Source organism: Bombina bombina, chromosome 3, assembly GCF_027579735.1.
Source record: "Bombina bombina isolate aBomBom1 chromosome 3, aBomBom1.pri, whole genome shotgun sequence".
Classification (NCBI taxonomy): Eukaryota; Metazoa; Chordata; class Amphibia; order Anura; family Bombinatoridae; genus Bombina; species Bombina bombina.
The window spans coordinates 281955302-281979269 of NC_069501.1; the positions used below are offsets into that span (position 1 = coordinate 281955302).

General features: G+C 42.2%; 1 protein-coding gene across 1 annotated transcript in view; it reads right to left on the reverse strand.

Annotated features, from left to right (window-relative positions):
• The window catches only part of MLXIPL (MLX interacting protein like), a 382973-nt gene that overhangs the window by 67778 nt on the left and 291227 nt on the right, over positions 1 to 23968 (reverse strand). Inside the window, exons 10-11 of the mRNA XM_053706321.1 lie at positions 21882 to 21952; positions 8598 to 8817 (exon numbers count right to left, since the gene is read on the reverse strand). Coding sequence (XP_053562296.1) covers positions 8598 to 8817; positions 21882 to 21952 — 291 coding nt within the window. The remainder of the gene's footprint in view (positions 1 to 8597; positions 8818 to 21881; positions 21953 to 23968) is intronic.

Below are 23968 nucleotides of genomic sequence, written 5' to 3' on the forward strand. Positions count from 1 at the left end.
TAGAAACTGCCGGCGCCTACAAAACCTGACTAAAGTATGAAATCACCCGCACTGTCTAACATGCCTCCTAAACATAGCCCGACACGTCTAACCCTCTATCTGCTATCCCCCCTCACTAGCCTAACAATAAAAAAAGTTATTAACCCCTAAACCGCCGCTTCCGTACCCCGCCGCAACCTAATAAAGTTATTAACCCCTAAACCGCCACTCCCGTACCCCGCCGCCAGCTATATTAAATCTATAACCCCCTAAAGTGAGCCCCTACCCCGCCGCCATCTATTTTAAAACTATTAACCCCTAATTTAATCCCCCTACCCCGCCGCCAGCTATATTAAATTATTTAACCCCTAAAATACTAAACTATCCCTACCACTAAACCTAAGTCTAACCCTACAAATAGCCCTGAAAAGGGCTTTTTACGTGGCATTACCCCAAAGTAAACTGCTCTTTTGCCAGCCCTTAAAAGGGCTTTTGGTGGGGCTTTGTCACAAAGTAAACAGCTCTTTTGCATCTAATCTAAATCCCCCTACACCGCCGCCAGCTATAATAAATGTATTAACCCCTAATCTAATCCCCCTACACCGCCGCCAGCTATATTAACTATATTAACCCTAATTATATTAGGGTTAATATAGTTAATATAATTATTATATTATATATATTAACTATATTAACCCTAATTATATTAGGGTTAATATAGTTAATATAGTTACTATAGTATTTATATTAACTATATTAACTCTATCTAACCCTAACACCCCTAACTAAATTCTTATTAAATTAATCTAATTCATATTATAAACTAAAATATTCCTATTTAAATCTAAATACTTACCTATAAAATAAACCTTAAGATAGCTATATATATATATATAGATATATATATATATATATATATATATAAAATTAATAATTACATTGTAGCTATGTTAGGGTTTATATTTATTTTACAGGTAAATTGTTAATTATTTTAACTAGGTATAATAGCTATTAAATAGTTATTAACTATTTAATATTTACCTAGTTAAAATAATTACCCAATTACCTGTAAAATAAATCCTAACCTAAGTTACAAATACACCTACACTATCAATAAATTAAATAAACTACAAATATCTATCTAAAAATACAATTAAATAAACTAAACTAAATTACAAAAACAAACAAACACTAAATTACAAAAAATAAAAAAAAGATTACAAGATTTTTAAGCTAATTACACCTATTCTAAGCCCCCTAATAAAATAATAAAGCCCCCCAAAATAAAAAAAATTCCCTGCCCTATTCTAAATTAAAAAAAGTTCAAAACTCTTTACCTTACCAGCCATTAAAAGGGCCTTTTGTGGGGCATGCCCCAAAGAATTCAGCTCTTTTGCATTTAAATAAATATACAATACCCCCCCCCCCAACATTACAACCCACCACCCACATACCCCTATTCTAAACCCACCCAAACCCCCCTTAAAAAAACCTAACACTACCCCCCTGAAGATCTCCCTACCTTGTCTTCACCACGCCGGGCCGAACTCCTCATCCGATCCGGGCGATGTCTATCCAAGCGGCAAAGAAGAATTCTTCATCCCAGCGATGTCTTTCTCCAAGCGGCAAAGAAGAATTCTTCATCCCGGCGATGTCTTTCTCCAAGCGGCAGCAAAGTCTTCTTCCATCCGGCAGCATCTTCCATCAAGCGGCATCTTCAATCTTCTTTCTTCGCTCCGCCAACGCGGAGCATCCATCCCGGCCGACGACTGAACGACGAATGAGGTAACTTTAAATGACGTCATCCAAGATGGCGTCCGCCGAATTCCGATTGGCTGATAGGATTCTATCAGCCAATCGGAATTAAGGTAGAAAAATCTGATTGGCTGATTGAATCAGCCAATCAGATTCAAGTTCAATCCGATTGGCTGATTGGTTCAGCCAATCGGATTGAACTTGAATCTGATTGGCTGATTCAATCAGCCAATCAGATTTTTCTACCTTAATTCCGCAGGCAAAGGGCTTTAACATAGACATACATGTTTATATACTGTATGTGTACATATGTATTTATATGTGTATATATGTATTTACAGACATATATACACACATATAAACACATAAATCTACATATATATATATATAGAGAGAGAGAGAGAGAGAGAGAGAGAGAGAGAGAGATAGACATATATGGTTATATATGTGTACATATGTATTTATATGTGTATATATGTATTTACAGACATATATACACATATAAACACATAAATACATATACAGTATATATATAGAAAGAAATATAGACATATATAGAAGTGCATTGGAGCCCTTTGCAATCAAGTAGATGAAAACATGAAACAATATTTATGCAATAATAATTTTTAATAAAGGTTTTAACTATGTATTCACTGTAAATATTTTACATTCCAATGTTATGCACATATCAGAATATGTTCTATGTATTTCTAAATAGATATTTATATATATATATATATATATATATATATATATATAGAGAGAGAGAGAGAGAGAGAGAGAGAGAGAGATAGAGGTATAAATATATATTGTACAAAAAAGATAGAAATAAATAAATAGAACATATTCTTCTTCTATGTGAAGAACATTGGAATGTGAAATATTCATATTTTCATGTTGGGTTAGCACACTTGAGAATATGCAGTCGGATTTGCGAGCGAGCAAGGTGTTTTTTTTCCACTTTTTTTGCTCCTTTGACTTCTATGGGGGAATACGTTATCGACGATATTCTTAAGTTCGGCTTTTTGGGCTCATTGGGTTAGCACGTGAGCCATAACAGTTTACTTTCAACTCATAGGGGCCGATTTATCAAGGGCCGAATGGCCCCTGAAGCCCCTGTTTCCGCGCGAGCCTTCAGTAGTTATGCTGCTCCTTAACTGCTACGCTGCCTCTGAGGCTGCGGACATCAATCCGCCCCATCCTATACTATCGGGTTGATTGACACCCCCTGCTAGCGCCGATTGGCCGTGAATCTGCAGGGGGCGGTATTGAACAAGCAGTTCACCAGAACTGCTTGTGCAATGTTAAATGCTGACAGCGTATGCTGTTAGCATTCAGCAATTTCTGGTGGACATGATACGCTATAGTGTATCATGTCCGCACACAAATTGGTAAATCGGCCTCATAATACCCCGACGCGCGCAAAACCTTACTTCTAGCACAGTTAGCGCTTGAGTGGGAGCATTACATTTTGCTCCACTGGTAATCTGGCCCTAACTATTTAGAACTATTATCTAGAAAGATTAGGGGCACTCAAAGTAAATAATTAGCGCAGCTGCATTAGCGCTGGTATTACAAGCTGAAAGTAAAAAGTGTGCGAGCAAAATACTCAGGCACTTACTTTTGGACTTCGGTTATAGCGATTGTGCTAACTTTCTTTCCCCATAGACATCTATGGGGAGCGTTATAAAAAAACACATAAATTATGCTTACCTGATAATTTTCTTTTCTTCTGATGGAAAGAGTCCACAGCTGCATTCATTACTTTTGGGAAATAAGAACCTGTCCACCAGGAGGAGGCAAAGACAACCCAGCCAAAGGCTTAAATACTCCTCCCATTCCCTCATCCCCCAGTAATTCTGCCGAGGAACAAGGAACAGTAGAAGAAATATCAGGGTGAAAGGTGCCAGAAGAATAATAAGGACGTGGGGAGCTGTGGACTCTTTCCATCAGAAGAAAAGGAAATTATCATGTAAGCATAATTTATGTTTTTCTTCTTAAATGGAAAGAGTCCACAGCTGCATTGATTACTTTTGGGAAAACAATACCCAAGCTATAGAGGACACTGAATGCCAAGATGGGAGGGTACAATAGGCGGCCCATACTGAAGGCACCCAGCCTGAACCTCTACCCGATAAAAAACCCTGCTTCGTCCGAAGCCGAGAAAAAGAGGCAAAGCCGGAATGACACTGACTCGCAGTTAGTCCAGAAACCAAACTAGAGACCGCAAACGGACTCGACTAAGCCAACAGTCCTCCAGGAGACACCGTCGCCCAACAAACAGTCCTCCACCGCTCATCTCCACAAATTAAGGAGACACCAGCCGAAACTCCCAAGGGAACAAGGCAAAGGAGAACCAAGGAAAACGAAAGGTCCTCTAATACAAAAAAGAACACCTCCACGAGTGAGCCCAGCTAACAGAGACCCAAAGGGGCCCAACAGGGAAAGGAGGCCACGCCTATACCAAGCAAAACCCTGGATAAGAAACCCTGGATAACACTGGCACAGAGACAGAACAGATGTCTCTCCAACATCCTGCAAGCATGGATTGCAACTGAAGAGGCAAAGTCCTCCCAGTGTCAAGAATACCAAGGCATTTGACCATGAAAAAGTGTGTAATAGACCCAGGCGAAAAACCCCAAGCTTGAGTCCATAACAGGACAACACAGAGGATACTTGCAAGGAAGAAGAAGCAGTCAAGTAGGAAACAGACCGCAAAAGCAGCCCCCGGACAGAGGGCACACTCCAGGCAACCTAAGTCGCCGGACCTACACACAGGTCCCTAAAAGGGGAACACAAAACCTCAATCTAGGCCCCCCGAGTAGGAGAGTATACCCTCAGAACCCAAAGGAAGAGTAAACTCTCTTCTGAAATCAATGGAGCCAGTTGAAAGGAAAATCTATACCCTAGCAGACTGAGCTAACAGGATAGACTCAACAAAGCTCACACATCCAGAGGAGACTGTGACCGAACGCAGCTCCATAGACCGCTCGGCCACCCTGACCTGCAGACCCACAGCCAGCTGGACCAACTCAGCCTCAGGGATCCAAAACAAGGGAACAAAAGAATCCCGAAACAGGTACAGGAACGAGCGTAAAGATAGCACAGCCATCCCCACAGATTACAAGTACAACCCGACTCTGAAAACAGACAACAAGGCCATAGAACTAAGGATCTATCAAAATAAAAGCCCAACAAGTCTGCATGGAACCAGCAAGACTCCAGGGGGAACCAATCCCACCTTGACGCCTCCCATCCAGGAGAAGCCCCAAGCAGGGACGCTATCTCCATAGGGAGGAGACTGCCCTCAAGGCCCGAAACCACCAGCTAATAGGAAGAGAAATTCCCAACACAAAAGTCCTAGAAAGGACCCCCCAACAAATAGCTTGCCAAGCAGAGGCACAGCCAACCCATTCGCCTGCCGAGCAGCGAATCCACGGGAACACTGGCAAACTGACCAGGGGAACGCAACCCTAAGGCGCACCAGAAATTGGACATCCAGCGCCAGCAGCTGGGTATGAACCAACCACCCTTGAGGCTCAAGCCACACCGCTAACCACCAGAGGGCATGGGCCTCTCTGTGGCAAAGAGTAAAAAATACTCAGAAAACCTGGCCAACCATGACCAGGTTAGGTAGATGGAGCAAGGACATAGCCCAAGTTCCCACTACCGTGGAACATCCCAACCAGCCCTGAGATCCAAGATTCCAAAACCACCCAAGACTGGGTCAGGAAAAAGTAAAGTGAAGCTTCAGCAACCGGAAGTCTCAGGGAGAAAAACAGGCCTGGGCACCTAATAGTTCAGGCAAACCTTACCCTAGAACTAAACACCCCAACCGGCCAAAAAGCCAGACACATGGGCATGTATGCATATCCAGAGAATCTGGATAGCGAGAAGAACTCAAAAGCTCTGACCAAAGGAAGGAACCACCCCTAGCTTAAGTCCAACGCTCCAAGGAGCAAGGCTAGAAGTTGTATGAAGATACTTCTCAGAGCCTCAGGACAACCAAGGGATACCTCGAGGTAAAAAAAATCCCACTAGCAGAACTAGTCTCCCTAACACCTCTGCACAAGCAGAGGACACAAGGAAGAGTAGGCACTAAGCCTACCCAGCTCTGGAAAACCCAGAGCTAAACCAAAGTCCCTGCAGGGAACAACCATCACCCGAAACACAGATCCCTAAAAGGAGATCCACTCACCCAGAGGCAATGGAAGAAGACCCAAAGGCCTCTTATAACTCAGTCAAGAGTAAGAGCTGCATCTAGATATACAAGAAAACAGCTTATGCGGACACCTGCAAGGCGTCAAGAGCTGCAACAGGTTTCAAACTACAAACCTTCCGCATGCTAGACAGCTATCCTGTACAAACTGTTGGATCAAGCCCAAAACGACCAGAGGCCTAAAAAATTAAGGCCAAACCGCTCCTTAGCAGCAAGGGACATTAAGTTCTCCCACCCTCCACCACATGGGGGAGGAAACTCTAAGTTCTGATGAAATCAGATGTCAGATAGAGTGACGCAGCGGAAAAGCTCCCCTGCCCGGTCATCTATGATTGAAGGCTATAAGGACTGAAACACTCCTTTCCACCTCACGGACCCATAGGTCCTCTCGAATGCTTAGTTGAACATGAAAAACAATGATAACCTGAGCACTCAGCGCTTCTACCGAACCAGCCAAGCAGAACAGCGCCACGTGTCTGAACAGCCGCAAAACCAAACTAACCCGACAGGACCAGCCTGCACCTTGGGTCACAACCGGCCAGCTGCGTAAATTCTCCCTTGTAGGGAAAAAACAGAAAACAGATATTTTTTACTGAGGACTAACATGTCCAACAACTTCTGAAGAATTAATAAAGAGTATCAATCCCAGAAGGTTCCAGAAGGAAACAAAAACAAATAAAAGACATCCCATCGGATATAAATAAAATATAAGGCAACCCGGAGGTTAATGCCCAAAAAGACACAGGCCTACCCGCAGGATCAGTCAAACGGAGCCCTATCACACAAAACTGGGAAAGATCTCAAACAAATGACAATCAGGAGATTACTTCATCCCCACATGTCTAATGAGGTGCACCATTCAAATGATCAGATTGAAATTCCTAGTAGCTGGTAACGATAGGGTCATTCAATAACTGAAAAACATGTCTGAGCAACACGCGAAGGAGCTCAATCCAGTAACGGAAGGCACAACACTCAGGGACAGATACCACCGCAGGGAACTGTAGAGACCCTCCCTAAGGCAGAAGGCCCGGGACAAAAGGGCACAAGCACATTCTCAAATAAACGTCTAGACCCTGCAGACGAACAATTGCCAACATTATGTGGAAGCGAAAACGTGCTGCAACCTCCGGGGGAAACACGCCACCGCGCATGGAGGAACCATAAACTGGGTTACCCGCATGTGCAGAAGTATGATTTGGTAGGGAACTCGCCTCTCGGAGGACAGGACCCCCAGAGGCGATGGCTCAACAGTCCCTTGATTCCCCAAGCCCGAGGAACCAGGCGCTCTGAAATGGCATACGGAATAAAACTGGTTGACAGGCATCAACGAGGCCCCTCTGGATTCATCACTGGACACAGAATCTGAATCTGAAATCAAAATAGTCTCAGTATTAGAATCCTCTGTAACTGAATCTGAAATGAACACAGTCTCAGCATCAGAATCCCCCATAACTGGATATGGACTAAAGTAAAGAAAACTAAAACGGCACCTGACACCACAATGGCTGGGGCACTCACCACCTCCTATGACCAGACCCCTGCGGACTAGAAAACTTTCTTCGCCACGCGGTCGGGAATGCGGAAATGGAACAACGGAAAGTAGCCACGCCCCAACACAAGGTGAACCGTACAGTCCAAAACAAGCGCGCCCAACCAAAAGACTGCGCCACTTCCAAAGGCCTTAATGTACCAACCAAGAGCCCAGTAAACATCGCACATAAGCAGGTTGAATCACATAACAAACATGATTATAACCCCCCCCCCCTGTTCAATAACCCCCCTCAGGAGATATTAACCCTCGATTCTAAGATACTAAAAGAGACTCACTGAGACCCTTATGTATAGTTAGACCCACAAGGTGGTAGGCTCTCGGGAAACATTCACATTACAATACATTGCAAATAAAATAAAATGAAACAATCTTACCGGAATCTACGCCATGGAACAGGAACACTGCCCTTCAAGTGTGAGGGAAAGTAGCATTGCCTCCGCCATGGACTTGAGAGAAGAAAGCAGGCAGCGAAGTAAAGTTTGACAACGCCGATTGCTTGAGGAGCTGTTAATATAAGTCGGGATGGTTTCGCAGAAAGAAACTCCCTGCATCTCCGGACTCTAACTTTCATCCAAGCCCTCACTGAGAGACTGACAGGACTACTTAAAACTCCTGTCCCATGCCGACGAGTACTACCCTCCATAAGAGACAAAAACCAAAAATTAAAAATTCTGACAGTCTCTGCCAACCTCCTTGGACGAAAGGCAAAGAATGACTAGGGGATGAGGGGAGTGGGATGAGTATTTAAGCCTTTGGCTGGGTTGTCTTTGCCTCCTCCTGGTGGCCAGGTTCTTATTTCCCAAAATTAATGAATGCAGCTGTGGACTCTTTCCATTTAAGAAGATTAGTTATCGATTGCATGCTAACCCAACACTGTGCTAGATCAACAGCTCTAAAATGTATTTTACATTCCTATGTTCTTCGCATAGAAGAAAATATTCTTTTTATTTTTAAATATATATTTTTATATATATCTGAAATTGCTTGCATATTATTTATATATAAATTTCAACTTGTACTACTATTGCTGGTTAAAACAAATGTAAGCACTTTGCAAATACAAAGGACTAGCAGTTTCAAAATACTTACCACAGAGTGAAGTTGGGGACAGTCTTTCTGTTTTGGGAAGTAGAGGAGGGCAAGCAGATGTCCCAACACCAGTACTACTACCCTGGGCACAAAATACTTGACTGAGGAATATTGGAGGTGGAGAAAAGCCAAGTGCACAAAATGTGGACGGAGGTACAGGAGAGTTTGGAGCAGGGGCTGTAATGCTGGTGAATGAGATGGGTTCAGACCTTCCTTCTATCTGGGGAGAAAACATACAGTATCATTTTTAAAGGGACATGACCCCAACATTTTTCAACTAGAGCATACATTTGTAAACAAGTTTCCAATTTACTTCTTTTATCAATTTTGCTTAATATTTTTGCTATCCTTTCTTGAAGGAGCAGCAATGCCCCACTGGGAAAAACATGAGTAAACTAATCACAAGGCATATATGTGCAGCCACCAATCACCAGCTAGCTCCCAGCCCTTGAGCTTACCTAGGTATGTGTTTAAACAAAGGATACCAAGAGAACAAACACCAAGATTACAAGTTGTGAACTAAACCTGGTGCGTAAATAACGCAAATAAATTAGCGGTATTGCACTCTCCATAGCGCTGCTTTACAAGTTTCACAAAAACCTTCTTTTGTTGTGCAATATGGTGCGATAAGCTCCATACCGCACAAAAGCCAAGGCCAGACTTGACGTGCTTGTGCACGTTCTCCCCCATAGACATCAATGGAGAGAAAGTAATAGAAAAAAACTAACACCTGTGATTGCGGAATTGCGATAGCTATAACGCATTCCTCATTGATGTCTATGGGGAAAAGAAAGTTATGTAAACACCCTTACATAAACCCCTAGTCTAAATACCCCTAACCCGCCGCCCCCGACATCGATGACACTAAACAAACACATTAACCCCTAATCTGACGCCCACCCTCATCGCTAACACCTAAATAAACCTATTAACCCCTAAACCGCCGCCCCGACATTGCCAACACTAAATAAAACTATTAACCCCTAAACCGCCGCTCCTCTGTATCGCTAACATCTAAATAAACCTATTAACCCCTAAACCGCCGGCCCCCCACATCGCAACTACTATAATAAACCTATTAACACCTAAACTGCCGGCCGCCCACATTGCAACTTCTATAATAAACCTATAAACCCCTAAATCCGCCAGCCCCCCCCCCCCACATCGCAACACACTAAATTGAACTATTAGCCCCTAAACCTAACACCCCCTAACTTTAAATTAAACTTACAATATAACTACCTGAAAATAAATAAAAACTTACCTGTGAAAAAAAACAACCTAAGATTAAACTATAAATTAACCTAACATTATTACTATTTTAAAAAAAATATAAATAAACTAAAAATAAAAAAAAACTAAATTACAATATTAAAAAATCCTAACACCACGAAAAAATAGAAAACCTAACATTACAAAAAACAAACACTAAGATTCTGAAAAATTAAAAAACCCCCATCAAAATTACAAAAAAATTAAACACATACGCCTAGATTTAGAGTTTTGTCGGTAAAGACCCGCGTAGCTAACGCAGCTTTTTTTCCCAACGCACCCTTAAGACAACGCTGATATTTAGAGTTGTTTGAGGGGCTGCGTTAGGCTCCAAAAAGGGAGCATTGAGCCTAATTTACCGCCACTTCAACCATCAATACCAGCGTTGCTTACGGTAGCGGTAAGCTGGCAAAACGTGCTTGTGTACGTTTCCCCCATAGGAAACAATGGGGCAGTTTGGGATGAAAAAAAACCTAACAAAAAAGCAGCGTTAAGTTCCCAACGCAGCCCCATTGTTTCCTATGGGGAAACACTTTCTAAGTCTGCACCTAACACCCTAACATGAACCCCGAGTCTAAACACCCCTAACCTTACACTTATTAACCCCTAATCTGCCGCCGCCGCTGCTATCGCTGACACCTGCATTATACTATTAACCCCAAATCTGCCGCTCCGGACACCGCCGCAACCTACATTATCCCTATGAACCCCTAATCTGCTGCCTCTAACATCGCCGACCCCTATATTATATTTATTAACCCCTAATCTGCCCCCCCCAACGTCGCCGCTATCTTACCTACACTTATTAACCCCTAATCTGCCGACCGGACCTCGCCGCTACTCTAATAAAGTTATTAAACCCTAAACCACCGCACTCCTGCCTCGCAAACCCTATAATAAATAGTATTAACCCCTAATCTGCCCCCCCCAATGTCGCCGCCACCTAACTTCAAGTATTAACCCTTAATCTGCCGACCGGACCTCGCCGCTACTCTAATAAATGTATTAACCCCTAAAGCTAAGTCTAACCCTAACACCCCCCTAAATTAAATATAATTTTAATCTAACGAAATAAATTAAATCTTATTAACTAAAGTATTCCTATTTAAAACTAAATACTTACCTGTAAAATAAACCCTAATATAGCTACAATATAACGAATAATTATATTGTAGCTATTTTAGGATTTATATTTATTTTACAGGCAACTTTGTATTTATTTTAACTAGGTACAATAGCTATTAAATAGTTATTTACTATTTAATAGCTACCTAGTTAAAATAATTACAAAATTACCTGTAAAATAAATCCTAACCTAAGTTACAATTAAACCTAACACTACACTATCAATAAATTAATTAAATAAATTACCTACAATTACATACAATTAAATAAACTAAACTAAATTACAAAAACAAACAAACACTAAATTACAAAAAATAAAAAAAGATTACAAGAATATTAGGCTAATTACACCTACTCTAAGCCCCCTAATAAAATAAAAAAGCCCCCCAAAATAATAAAGGTCCCTACCCTATTCTGAATTAAAAAGTATGCCCCAAAGTAATCAGCTCTTTTGCCTGTAAAAAAAAATACAACCCCCCCAACATTAAAACCCACCACCCACATACCCCTACTCTAACCCAAACCCCCCTTAAATAAACCTAACACTACCCCCCTGAAGATCTCCCTACCTTGAGTCGTCTTCACCCAGCCGGGCCGAAGTCTTCATCCGATGGGGCAGAAGAGGACATCCAGACCGGCAGAAGTCTTCATCCTATCCGGGCAGAAGAGGACATCCGGACCGGCAGACATCTTCATCCAAGTGGCATCTTCTATCTTCATCCATCCGACGAGGAGCGGCTCCATCTTCAAGACCTCCGGCGCAGAACATCCTTCTTCCCTAACGACTACCCGACGAATGAAGGTTCCTTTAAGTGACGTCATTCAAGATGGCGTCCCTCAAATTCCGATTTGCTGATAGGATTCTATCAGCCAATCGGAATTAAGGTAGGAAAAATCTGATTGGCTGATTGAATCCGCCAATCAGATTGAGCTTGCATTCTATTGGCTGATCCGAACAGCCAATAGAATGCAAGCTCAATCTGATTGGATGATTGGATCAGCCAATCGGATTGAACTTGAATCTGATTGGCTGATTCAATCAGCCAATCAGATTTTTCCTACCTTAATTCCGATTGGCTGATAGAATCCTATCAGCCAATCGGAATTCGAGGGACGCCATCTTGGATGACGACACTTAAAGGAACCTTCATTCGTCGGGTAGTCGTCGGGGAAGAAGGATGTTCCGCGCCGGAGGTCTTGAAGATGGAGCCGCTCCTCGTCGGATGGATGAAGATAGAAGATGCCGCTTGGATGAAGATGTCTGCCGGTCCGGATGTCTTCTTCTGCCCCATCGGATGAAGACTTTGGCCCGGCTGGGTGAAGATGAATCAAGGTAGGGAGATCTTCAGGGGGGAGTGTTAGGTTTATTTAAGGGGGGTTTGGGTTAGAATAGGGGTATGTGGGTGGTGGGTTTTAATGTTGGGGGGGTTGTATTTTGTTTTTTTACAAGCAAAAGAGCTGATTACTTTGGGGCATGCCCCGCAAAAAGCCCTTTTAAGGGCTGGTAAAAGAGCTGGCTACTTTTTAATTTAGAATAGGGTAGGGACCTTTATTATTTTGGGGGGCTTTTTTATTTTATTAGGGGGCTTAGAGTAGGTGTAATTAGCCTAATATTCTTGTAATCTTTTTTTTTTTTTTGGAATTTAGTGTTTTGGTTTTTTTTGTAATTTAGTTTAGTTTATTTAATTGCAGGTAATTTATTTAATTAATTTATTTATTGATAGTGTAGTGTTAGGTTTAATTGTAACTTAGGTTAGGATTTATTTTACAGGTAATTTTGTAATTATTTTAACTAGGTAGCTATTAAATAGTAAATAACTATTTAATAGCTATTGTACCTAGTTAAAATAAATACAAAGTTGCCTGTAAAATAAATATAAACCCTAAAATAGCTACAATATAATTATTCGTTATATTGTAGCTATATTAGGGTTTATTTTACAGGTAAGTATTTAGTTTTAAATAGGAATACTTTAGTTAATAAGATTTAATTTATTTTGTTAGATTAAAATTATATTTAATTTAGGGGGGGTGTTAGGGTTAGGGTTAGACTTAGCTTTAGGGGTTAATACATTTATTAGAGTAGCGGCAAGGTCCGGTCGGCAGATTAGGGGTTAATACTTGAAGTTAGGAGGTGGCGATGTTAGGGAGGACAGATTAGGGGTTAATACTATTTATTATAGGGTTTACGAGGCGTGAGTGCGGCGGTTTAGGGGTTAATACATTTATTATAGTGGCGGCGAGGTCCGGTCAGCAGATTAAGGGTTAAGTGTAGTTAGGTAGCGGCAACATTGGGGGGGGGCAGATTAGGGGTTAATAAATATTATGTAGGTGTCGGCGATGTTAGGGGCAGCAGATTAGGGGTTCATAGGGATAATGTAGGTGGCAGCGGTGTGCGGTCAGCAGATTAGGGGTTAAAAAAATTATTATAGTGGCAGCGATGTGGGGGGTCCTCGGTTTAGGGGTACATACAGGGAGTGCAGAATTATTAGGCAAGTTGTATTTTTGAGGATTAATTTTTTTATTGAACAACAACCATGTTCTCAATGAACCCAAAAAACTCATTAATATCAAAGCTGAATAGTTTTGGAAGTAGTTTTTAGTTTGTTTTTAGTTATAGCTATTTTAGGGGGATATCTGTGTGTGCAGGTGACTATTACTGTGCATAATTATTAGGCAACTTAACAAAAAACAAATATATACCCATTTCAATTATTTATTTTTACCAGTGAAACCAATATAACATCTCAACATTCACAAATATACATTTCTGACATTCAAAAACAAAACAAAAACAAATCAGTGACCAATATAGCCACCTTTCTTTGCAAGGACACTCAAAAGCCTGCCATCCATGGATTCTGTCAGTATTTTGATCTGTTCACCATCAACATTGCGTCAGCAGCAACCACAGCCTCCCAGACACTGTTCAGAGAGGTGTACTGTTTTCCCTCCTTGTAAATCTCACATTTGATGATGGACCACAGGTTCTCAATGGGGTTCAGATCAGGTGAACAAGGAGGCCATGTCATTAGATTTTCTTCTTTTATACCCTTTCTTGCCAGCCACGCTGTGGAGTACTTGGACGCGTGTGATGGAGCATTGTCCTGCATGAAAATCATGTTTTTCTTGAAGGATGCAGACTTCTTCCTGTACCACTGCTTGAAGAAGGTGTCTTCCAGAAACTGGCAGTAGGACTGGGAGTTGAGCTTGACTCCATCCTCAATCCGAAAAGGCCCCACAAGCTCATCTTTGATGATACCAGCCCAAACCAGTACTCCACCTCCACCTTGCTGGCGTCTGAGTTGGACTGGAGCTCTATGCCCTTTACCAATCCAGCCACGGGCCCATCCATCTGGCCCATCAAGACTCACTCTCATTTCATCAGTCCATAAAACCTTAGAAAAATCAGTCTTGAGATATCTCTTGGCCCAGTCTTGACGTTTCAGCTTGTGTGTCTTGTTCAGTGGTGGTCGTCTTTCAGCCTTTCTTACCTTGGCCATGTCTCTGAGTATTGTACACCTTGTGCTTTTGGGCACTCCAGTGATGTTGCAGCTCTGCAATATGGCCAAACTGGTGGCAAGTGGCATCTTGGCAGCTGCACGCTTGACTTTTCTCAGTTCATGGGCAGTTATTTTGCGCCTTGGTTTTTCCACACGCTCCTTGTGACCCTGTTGACTATTTTGAATGAAACGCTTGATTGTTCGATGATCACGCTTCAGAAGCTTTGCAATTTTAAGAGTGCTGCATCCCTCTGCAAGATATCTCACTATTTTTGACTTTTCTGAGCCTGTCAAGTCCTTCTTTTGACCCATTTTGCCAAAGGAAAGGAAGTTGCCTAATAATTATGCACACCTGATATAGGGTGTTGATGTCATTAGACCACACCCCTTCTCATTACAGAGATGCACATCACCTAATATGCTTAATTGGTAGTAGGCTTTCGAGCCTATACAGCTTGGAGTAAGACAACATGCATAAAGAGGATGATGTGGTCAAAATACTCATTTGCCTAATAATTCTGCACTCCCTGTAGGTAGTTTATGGGTGTTAGTGTACTTTTGAGCACTGTAGTTAAGAGCTTTATAAACCGGCGTTAGCCCATAAAGCTCTTAACTACTGACTTTTTTGCGGCTGGAGTCTTGTCGGTAGAGGGTCTACCGTTCACTTCAGCCAAGACTCTAAATACCAGCGTTAGGAAGATCCCATTGAAAAGATAGGATACACAATTGGCGTAAGGGGATCTGCGGTATGGAAAAGTCGCGGCTTGAAAGTAAGCAGTAGACCCTTTCCTGCCTGACTCTAAATACCAGCGGGCGGCCAAAAGCAGCGTTAGGACCCCTTAACGCTGCTTTTGACGGCTAACGCAGAACTCTAAATCTAGGTGATAGATTACAAAAAATAATAAATAAATTATCCAAAATAATAAAAATTAAACCTAATCTAATACCCCTATAAAATACAGAAAAGCCACCCCAAAATAAAAACACCCCCTAAGCTAAAAATAAACTACCAATAGCAATCGGCTCTTTTACCTAAAAAATTACAAAGTCCCCCCTAACAGTAAACCCCCCACCCAACCAAAAACCTAAGTCTAAAAAAAACTAAGATTAAAAGGGCAATCAGCTCTTTTGCGTCCATAAAAAAAAATACACCCCAAAAAATAAAAACAAAACCTAACACTAACCCCAAAAACTGTACTCACCGTTCCTGAAGTCCAGGCAGAGCAAAGTCTTCATCCAGGCGGTGAAGATCTTCTTCCAGGGTGGCACCATCTTTTATCTTCTTCCCGGAGGTGCGGAGTGGTCTTCGGCGATGCGCGGATCCGGAGCGCTGGTCCTTATCTGGAGCGCTTGTCCTCCTCAGCAGCTCCATCCTATTGGCTGATTTGAATGCAACAGTACCTCAATATAAAAGGGGTACCTTGCATTCAAGCTTGAGTGTGCGGCGGACAATTGCATGAAGAGGATCCACGTCGTTGAAGACTGCTGCCGCTGAAGAGGACCAGTGCTCCAGATGAGGACCAGCGCTCTGGGTCCGTGCATCGCCGAAGACCGCTCCGCACCTCCGGGAAGATGATAGAAGATGTTGCCGCCCTGGAAGATCTTCATCGCCTGGATGAAGACTTTGTTCCGCCTGGACTTCCGGACTTCATGAACAGTGAGTAAATTTTCTGGGGTTAGTGTATTTTTTTGGGTGTTTTTTTTTTTTTTTTACATTAGGGCTTTTTATTTTTTATGGGCGCAAAAGAGCTGATTGCCTAAGCTTAGGTTTTTTTAGACTTAGGTTTTTATATTTTGGGGTGTTGGTTGGTGGGAGGGTTTACTGTTAAGGGGGACTTTGTAATTTTTTTAGGTAAAAGAGCTGATTGCTTCAGGGTAATGCCCTACAAAAGGCCCTTTTAAGGGCTATTGGTAGTTTATTGTTAACTTAGGGGGTGTTTTTATTTTGGAGTGGCTTTTTTGTTTTTATAGGGGTATTAAATTAGGTTTTATTTTATTATTTTTTGTAATCTTAGTGTTTTTTTATTTTTTTGTCATTTTAGTGTTTTTTGGTAATGTAAGTTTTTTTTTATTTTTCCGTAGTGTTAGGATTTTTTAATATTGTAATTTAGTTTTTTATTTTTATTTTATTTTATTTTTTTTAAATAGTAATGTTAGGTTAATTTATAGTTTAATCTTAGTTTTTTTTTATTTCACAGGTACGTTTTTATTTATTTGAAGGCCGTTATATTGTAAGTTTAATTTAAAGTTAGGGGGTGTTAGGTTTAGGGGTTAATAGTTTAATTTAGTGATTTGTGATGTGGGGGGCAGGCAGTTTAGGGGTTAATAGTTTTAGTTTAGTATTAGCTATGTGGGGGGCCGGCTGTTTAGGGGTTAATAGGTTTATCATAGTAGTAGCGATGTGGGGCGCCGGTGGTTTAGGGGTTAATAGGTTTATTACAGTAGTAGCAATGTGGGTGGGCGATGGTTTAGGGGTTAATAGGTTTATTATAGTATTTGTAATGTGGGTGGGGTGGCGGTTTAGGGGTTAATACTTTATTTTAGTGTTGGCGATGTGGGTGGGCGGCGGATTAGGGGTTAATACTTTAATTTAGTGTTGGCGATGTGGGTGGGCGGTGTTTTAGGGGTAAATAGGTTTTATATAGTATATGCGATGCTGGGACTGAAGGTTTAGGGGTTAATAGTGTAGTTTATGGGTGTTAGTGTAACATTTTTGATATGAGTTTTGTGAAACATTTTTGTTTCCCAAAACACATAAATTATGCTTACCTGATAATTTCCTTTCTTATGATGGAAAGAGTCCACAGCTGCATTCATTACTTTTGGGAAATAAGAACCTGGCAACCAGGAGGAGGCAAAGACAACCCAGCCAAAGGCTTAAATACTCCTCCCACTCCCCTCATCCCCCAGTCATTCTGCCGAGGAATAAGGAACAGTAGAAGAAATATCAGGGTGAAAGGTGCCAGAAGAATAACAAGGACTCCCCACATAAAATTACAGGTGGTGAGCTGTGGACTCTTTCCATCAGATGAAAAGGAAATTATCAGGTAAGCATAATTTATGTTTTCCTTCTTAAATGGAAAGAGTCCACAGCTGCATTCATTACTTTTGGGAAAACAATACCCAAGCCATAGAGGACACTGAATGCCAAGACGGGAGGGTGCAATACTGAGGGCACCAGGCCTGAACCTCTACCCAATAAAAAACCCTGCTTCGTCCAAAGCTGGGAACATTTTAAGAAGATAAACCCCAAAGACACTGACTCGCAGTCAGTCCAGCAGCCAAACTAGAGACGGCAAACGTACTTGACTGAGCCAACAGTCCTCCAGGAGACACCGTTGCCCAACAGACGGTCCCCCACAGCTCACCCCCCACAAATGAAGGGGACACCAGCCGAAACCCCAAGGGGACAAGGCAAAGGAGAGCCTGAGGAAACCGAAAGGTCCCCTAATACAAAAAAGAACACCTCCAAGAGTGAGCCCAGCTCACAGAGACCCAAAGGGGCCCAAACAGGGAAAGGAAGCCACGCCTACACCAAGCGTAACACGGGATAAGACCGGGCACATAAACAGAACAGAAATCTCTCCAACATCCTGCAAGCACGGAATGCAACTGAAGAGGCAAAGACCTCCCAGTGTCTGACCATAGAATACCAAAGCATTCGACCATGAAAAAGTGTGTAATACACCCAGGTGAAAAACCCCAAGTTTGAGAACACTGAGTCCATAACAGGACGACACAGAGGGAACTTGTGAGGAAGGGGAAAACAAAACCTCAATCGAGGCCTCCCGAGAAGGGGAGTATACCCTCAGAACCCGAAAGAAGAGTAAACCCTCTTCTGAAATCAATGGAGCAAGTTGAAAGGAAAATCGATACCCTAGCAGACTGAGCTAACAGGATAGACTCAACAAGGCTGACACATGCAGAGGAGACTGTGACCAAACGCAGCCCCTTAGACCGCTCGGCCATCGTGATCTGCAGACCCACACCCAGCTGGACCAACCCAACCTCAGGGATCCAAGACAGGGGAACAAAAGAATCCCGAAACAGGTACAGGAACGAGCGTAAGGATAGCACAGCCATCCCCACAGAGTACAAGTACAACCCGACTCTGAAAACAGACAGCAAGGCCATAGACCGAAGGATCTATCAAAATAAAGGCCCAATAAGTCTGACTTGGAGCCAGCAAGACCCCAGGGGGAACCCATCTCACCTTTCCACCTCCCATCCAGGAGAAACCCCAAGCAAGGACTCTATCTCCATATGGAGGAGAATATCCCTTAAAGGAAAGGGACGATGCCGGAAGGGCAACAACTGTACTCAAGGCCCGAAACCACCGGCTAATGGGAAAATAAATTCCCAACACAGATGTCCTAGAAAAGGATCCCCCTACAAGTAGCTTGCCAAGAAGAGGCGCAGTCAACCCATTCGCAGGCTGACCAGGGGACTGCAACCCTAAGGTGCACCAGAAATTGGACATCCAGCGCCAGCAGCTGGGTATGAACCAACAACCCTTGAGGCACAAGTCACACAGCTAACCACCAGATGATGGTGGCAAAGAGTAAAAAATACTCAGAAAACCTGGCCAACCATGACTAGGTTAGGTAGATCGACCAAGGACATAGCCCAAGTTCCCACTACCATGGAACACCCTGACCAGCCCTGAGATCCAAGATTCCAAAACCAACCAAGACTGGGTCAGGAATAAGGCCAAGCGAAGCTTTAGCAATCAGTAAAACTGGTCTGGGCCCTAATAGTTCAATCAAACCTTACCCTAGAAAAAAACACCCCAGCTAGCCAAAAAGCCAGACACAAGGGATACGGATGCATATCCAAAGAATCCGGATAGCGAGAAGAACTTGAAAACCCCGACCAAAGGAAGGAACCACCCTTAGCTAAAGTCCAACACTCCAAATAGCAAGCAAGAAGTTGTATGAAGATACTTCTCAGAGCCTCAGGACAAAAAAATCCTACTAGCAGGACTAGTCTCCCTATCACCTTCGCACAAGCAGAGGACACAAGGAAGAGAAAGGCACTAAGTCTACCCAGCTCCGGAAAACCCAGAGCTAAACAAACAACATGTCTAATGAGGGGCACCATTCGAATTAGCAGACTGAAAATCCCTGTATCTAGTAATGATAGGGTCAATAACTGAAAAACGTCTGAGCAATACGCGAAGGCGCACAATCCTGTAACGAAAGGCACAACACTCAGGGACAGTTACACTCACGGTGAACTGTAGAGGCCCTCCCCAATGCGGAAGGCCTGGGACAATAGGGCACAAGCACATTCTCAAAGAAACGTCTGGACTCTGCAGACGAACAATCGCCAACCTTATGTGGAAGCGAAAACGTGCTGCAACCTCCGGGGGAAACACACCACTCTGCATGGAGGAATCAGAAACTGGGTTACCCGCATGTGTAGAAGTATGAATTGGTAGGGAACTCGCCTCTCGGAGGACAGGACCCCCAGAGGCGGATGGCTCAGCAGTCCCTTGATTCCCCGGGCCGAGGAACAAGGCGCTCTAAAATGACATACAGAACAAAACTGGTCGACATGTGTCAACGAGGCCAATCCAGATTCGTCACCGGACACAGAATCTGAAATCAAAATAGTCTCGCTATCAGAATCCTCTGTAACTGAATCTGAAATTAGCACAGTCTCAGCATCAGAATCTTCCATAATTGGATAGAGGAAATATCAATATGGACTAAAGTATGAAAACAAAAACGGCACCTGACACCCACAATGGCTGGGGCACTCACCACCTCCTATGACCAGACCCCTGCGGACTAGAATATCTTCTTCGCCACACGGTCAGGAATGCGGAAATGGGGAACGGAATGGAACCACGCCCGAACACAAGGTGAACCAAACAGTAAAAAAAAGCACACCCAACCAACAGGCTGCGTCACTTCCAAATGCCTCAAACTTCCAACCACAAGCCCATAAACATCAGGCTGAATCACATAACAAACATGATTATAAACCCACCTGTTCAATAATCCCCTCAGGAGATATTAACCCTCAATTCCAAGATACTAACAGAGACTCACTGAGACCCTTATGTTATATAGTTCCCGCAAACGTGTGTAACTCTCCGGAAAAGATTCACATTACAGTACATTGACGATAAAGTAAAATGAAACAATCTTACTGGAATCAAAGCTGTGGAACAGGAACACGGCCTTTCAAGTGTGACGAATAGTAGCATCGCCTCCGCCATGGACTTGAGAGAAGAAAGCATGCACCGGGGCGAAGTTCGACAACGCTGATTGCTTAAGGAGCTGTTAATATGAGTTGGGATGGCTTCGAAGAGACTCTCCCTGCATCTCCGGACTCTAACTTTCATCCAAGCCTTCACTGAGAGACTGACAGGAATACTTAAAACTCCTGCCTCATGCCGAAGAGTACTACCCTCCGTAAGAGACAAAAAAGAAAAATTAAAAATTCTGACACGTCTCTGCCAACCTCCTGGGACGAAAGGCAAAGAATGACTAGGGGATGAGGGGAGTGGGAGGAGTATTTAAGCCTTTGGCTGGGTTGTCTTTGCCTCCTCCTGGTGGCCAGGTTCTTATTTCCCAAAAGTAATGAATGCAGTTGTGGACTCTTTCCATTTAAGAAGAAAACCATAACTACTGGTCTGAGATCGCGGAATTGATCATGGCGGTATAAGCTATAACGCTAGCGGAATAGCCGGACCGCAGAACCTGTAATACGGGTGCAATAAAAATTTAACACTCAAAAGTTATTTTTTGAGTGCGGAATGGAGAGTTGTGTAAAGGCTAAAATGCTAGCAGTATAGCCGTCCCGCCGCGACTTGTAATACCGGAGACCTGTATATTCCGCACGCAATAGCCAATTTTACAGCGGTATAGCCGTACCGCAACACTTGTATTCTTGCTGAAAGTAAATTAGATTTAAAAAGAAGGTCAGTTGGAAAGATGTTTAAAATTGTTTGCTCTATCTGAATCATGAAAGAAAAATGTCTATAATGTGCTGTTCTACATACCACTATTATCAGATAATAGTTTTCAATAAATACTGTTTGCCATTACATTTGGAACCCTCTAAACTTCTTGTAATGTACAAAAGTCCCAAAAGTTCTGTCATATTTCAACTAAACTATTCCATTATCTTTATGTACCATTCATTCAATTATGGTCTGATTATTTGTACCTGAGCATTCTATAAAATGTAAAGTAGTCTGCTTGAGGAATGCATGCCACCCTTTTTGTATATTATCGTCCAAAAATGGTGGTAGTAATAAATAATACTAGTAATGTTTGTATATGGATAAGCTTTATACAGTTAACATTCAGTTTTGCCTTCCAGCTATATTAAAATGAATACCCCAGAACCTTGTTTTTAGAAATTCACATACGTCTGTAATTGTGGTGTTATTTGGTCCAGCTGGCTCACAAGATGGCAAGTGACTGGCAGAGTCAAGCTTAGCTGTGGAGAAAGAGAAGCCAGTCAGAAACTAAAGACACATACATTTAAAGATAAACTCATAATATAGCATTAAAGAATAATGCAATTAATTTTCAAAGCATCTATGGGTTTCTTTGAAGTTATGAATATAAATCTGCTGTAGGTGCAGAGAAGGTTCCTAACAGTAAAAAATAATTTCTTAGCTTAATGTAGTACATTTCTTTTCTTTAAACACATCGGCAAAAGTATTTTACCAAATGAGATTAGCTCCATCTGTTGAACTGTTTAAAAGTCCAGCTGAAAATCTCTGTAGACTAATTTATAACCACTTCAACAAGTTATCTCACTCCCCAATAACTAATGAAGTTCCTCACCGTTGTTTGTGATATAATATGACTATGTTGGCATTGGTATGGCTAAACTGGCTAACTGCCTAGGCCAATCATTCCAATGAACACATGTTGCATTCCTTAGATGACATTATACTCTTGGATACATATTTCTCCATCTCCTTAGAAATGTTGCTACTTTGTAGTAGAATTTCCAGCAGATCATAATCAAGTTTTATTTAGCTTGTAGATCCCACACAACAGCTTTTGGGATTAGCATTTGCAAAATCAATATTTGTGCTCACCACTGTAAAACTGCAGTTAATCAGTTAAAGGGACATGAAAGACAAAATTAAACTTTCATGGATCAGAGTATACAATTGTAAGATACTTTCTAATTTACTTTATTACCAAATTTACTTTGTTCTCTTGGTATCCTTTGTAAAAAGCATGCATAAATATGCTCAGCAGCACTACTGGGACCCAGCTGAACACATCTGGTGAGCCAATTACATTTAAAAAAATTGCCATTTGTGCTTTAGAATTGTAATTTTAGATTACAACTGGAGTGTGCAAAAAGTACAGCATGGTGATTTGTGCTCAACCTTGAGCTAAGAATGATGCACAATCCGATATTACAAGTGGATGGTTAAAAATTTAAGCCAGAGTATCTTAATGTGGCTTAAACTTTTAAAGCACTCCCTATATTTCTTTCATAGGGTGGTGAGAGTCCACAAGCCATTACTCCTGGGTTTCAACTCATGACCACTAAGAGGAGGCAAATATTCCCAAAACTTTAAATCCCTCTCACCTCTCTGGTATTCCAGTCTTATCTTTACCTCCCAGGAGGAAGATGAAGAATTGAGGTGCTCCAGATTCTTTGTTGAGAGAGGTCCTCAGACCAATTTGAGGCCCATTTTTATATTACAGAGCTGCTAATAAGAGACAGAGGGGGAATTAGAGTATGTGGCCATGACAGAATCACTCCCAGTGAGGAGTTAGTCACAAGCCTGCCACAGGTGTTGTGCGCACTGGCCCCTTAGCCTCCTCCTGTTGGGTAGTCGATATACTCCACATATAGATACTCTGCTGTGATGTACACAGCACTGGATGGGCTCTCTACAGGAAGCAGTCTTTTCTGCTGCCAGTATGCATGGTAGAATGGGTGCATCTGGGGTAAGTACAGTCATTTCATGCACTCACATAGCTCACAAGCTATTGGCAGGTACACCAATGTTGAGATACATCATAGCCAGAGAACATCTACTTATTCAGACATTTACCACCTATTAGTTAGACTACTGTTTATATTGCTTAATAGTCTATTATACATTTTGGAGATTTTCCACGTTAGTGGAATAGTCTTTGTGAATTTTATTTTTTCCTCTTTGTACACTCCCTATTGTGCTTGCTGAGCTTTGTTATGCTCACCAAGTTAGCGTGCTTCTGGCCACTGACTAATGCGTGCATCGGGATACCACACGTCGTATAGCCTGTCTAGTGCACGTCGGGTTAGCACTCATCAGAACTCTTTTAGTGTGCACATCAGGTAAGTACATGTCAGGTCGCTGTTTAGTGCACATGTCGAGCCCCTGTTTAGTGCGCACATTAAAATAGCACATGTTGGGCTTTTATTAAGCGCAAACAGTGGTAGTGCACATCAGGCTTGTATTTAGTGTGTGCAGTGGTAGTAAGCATTGGGTCTTGG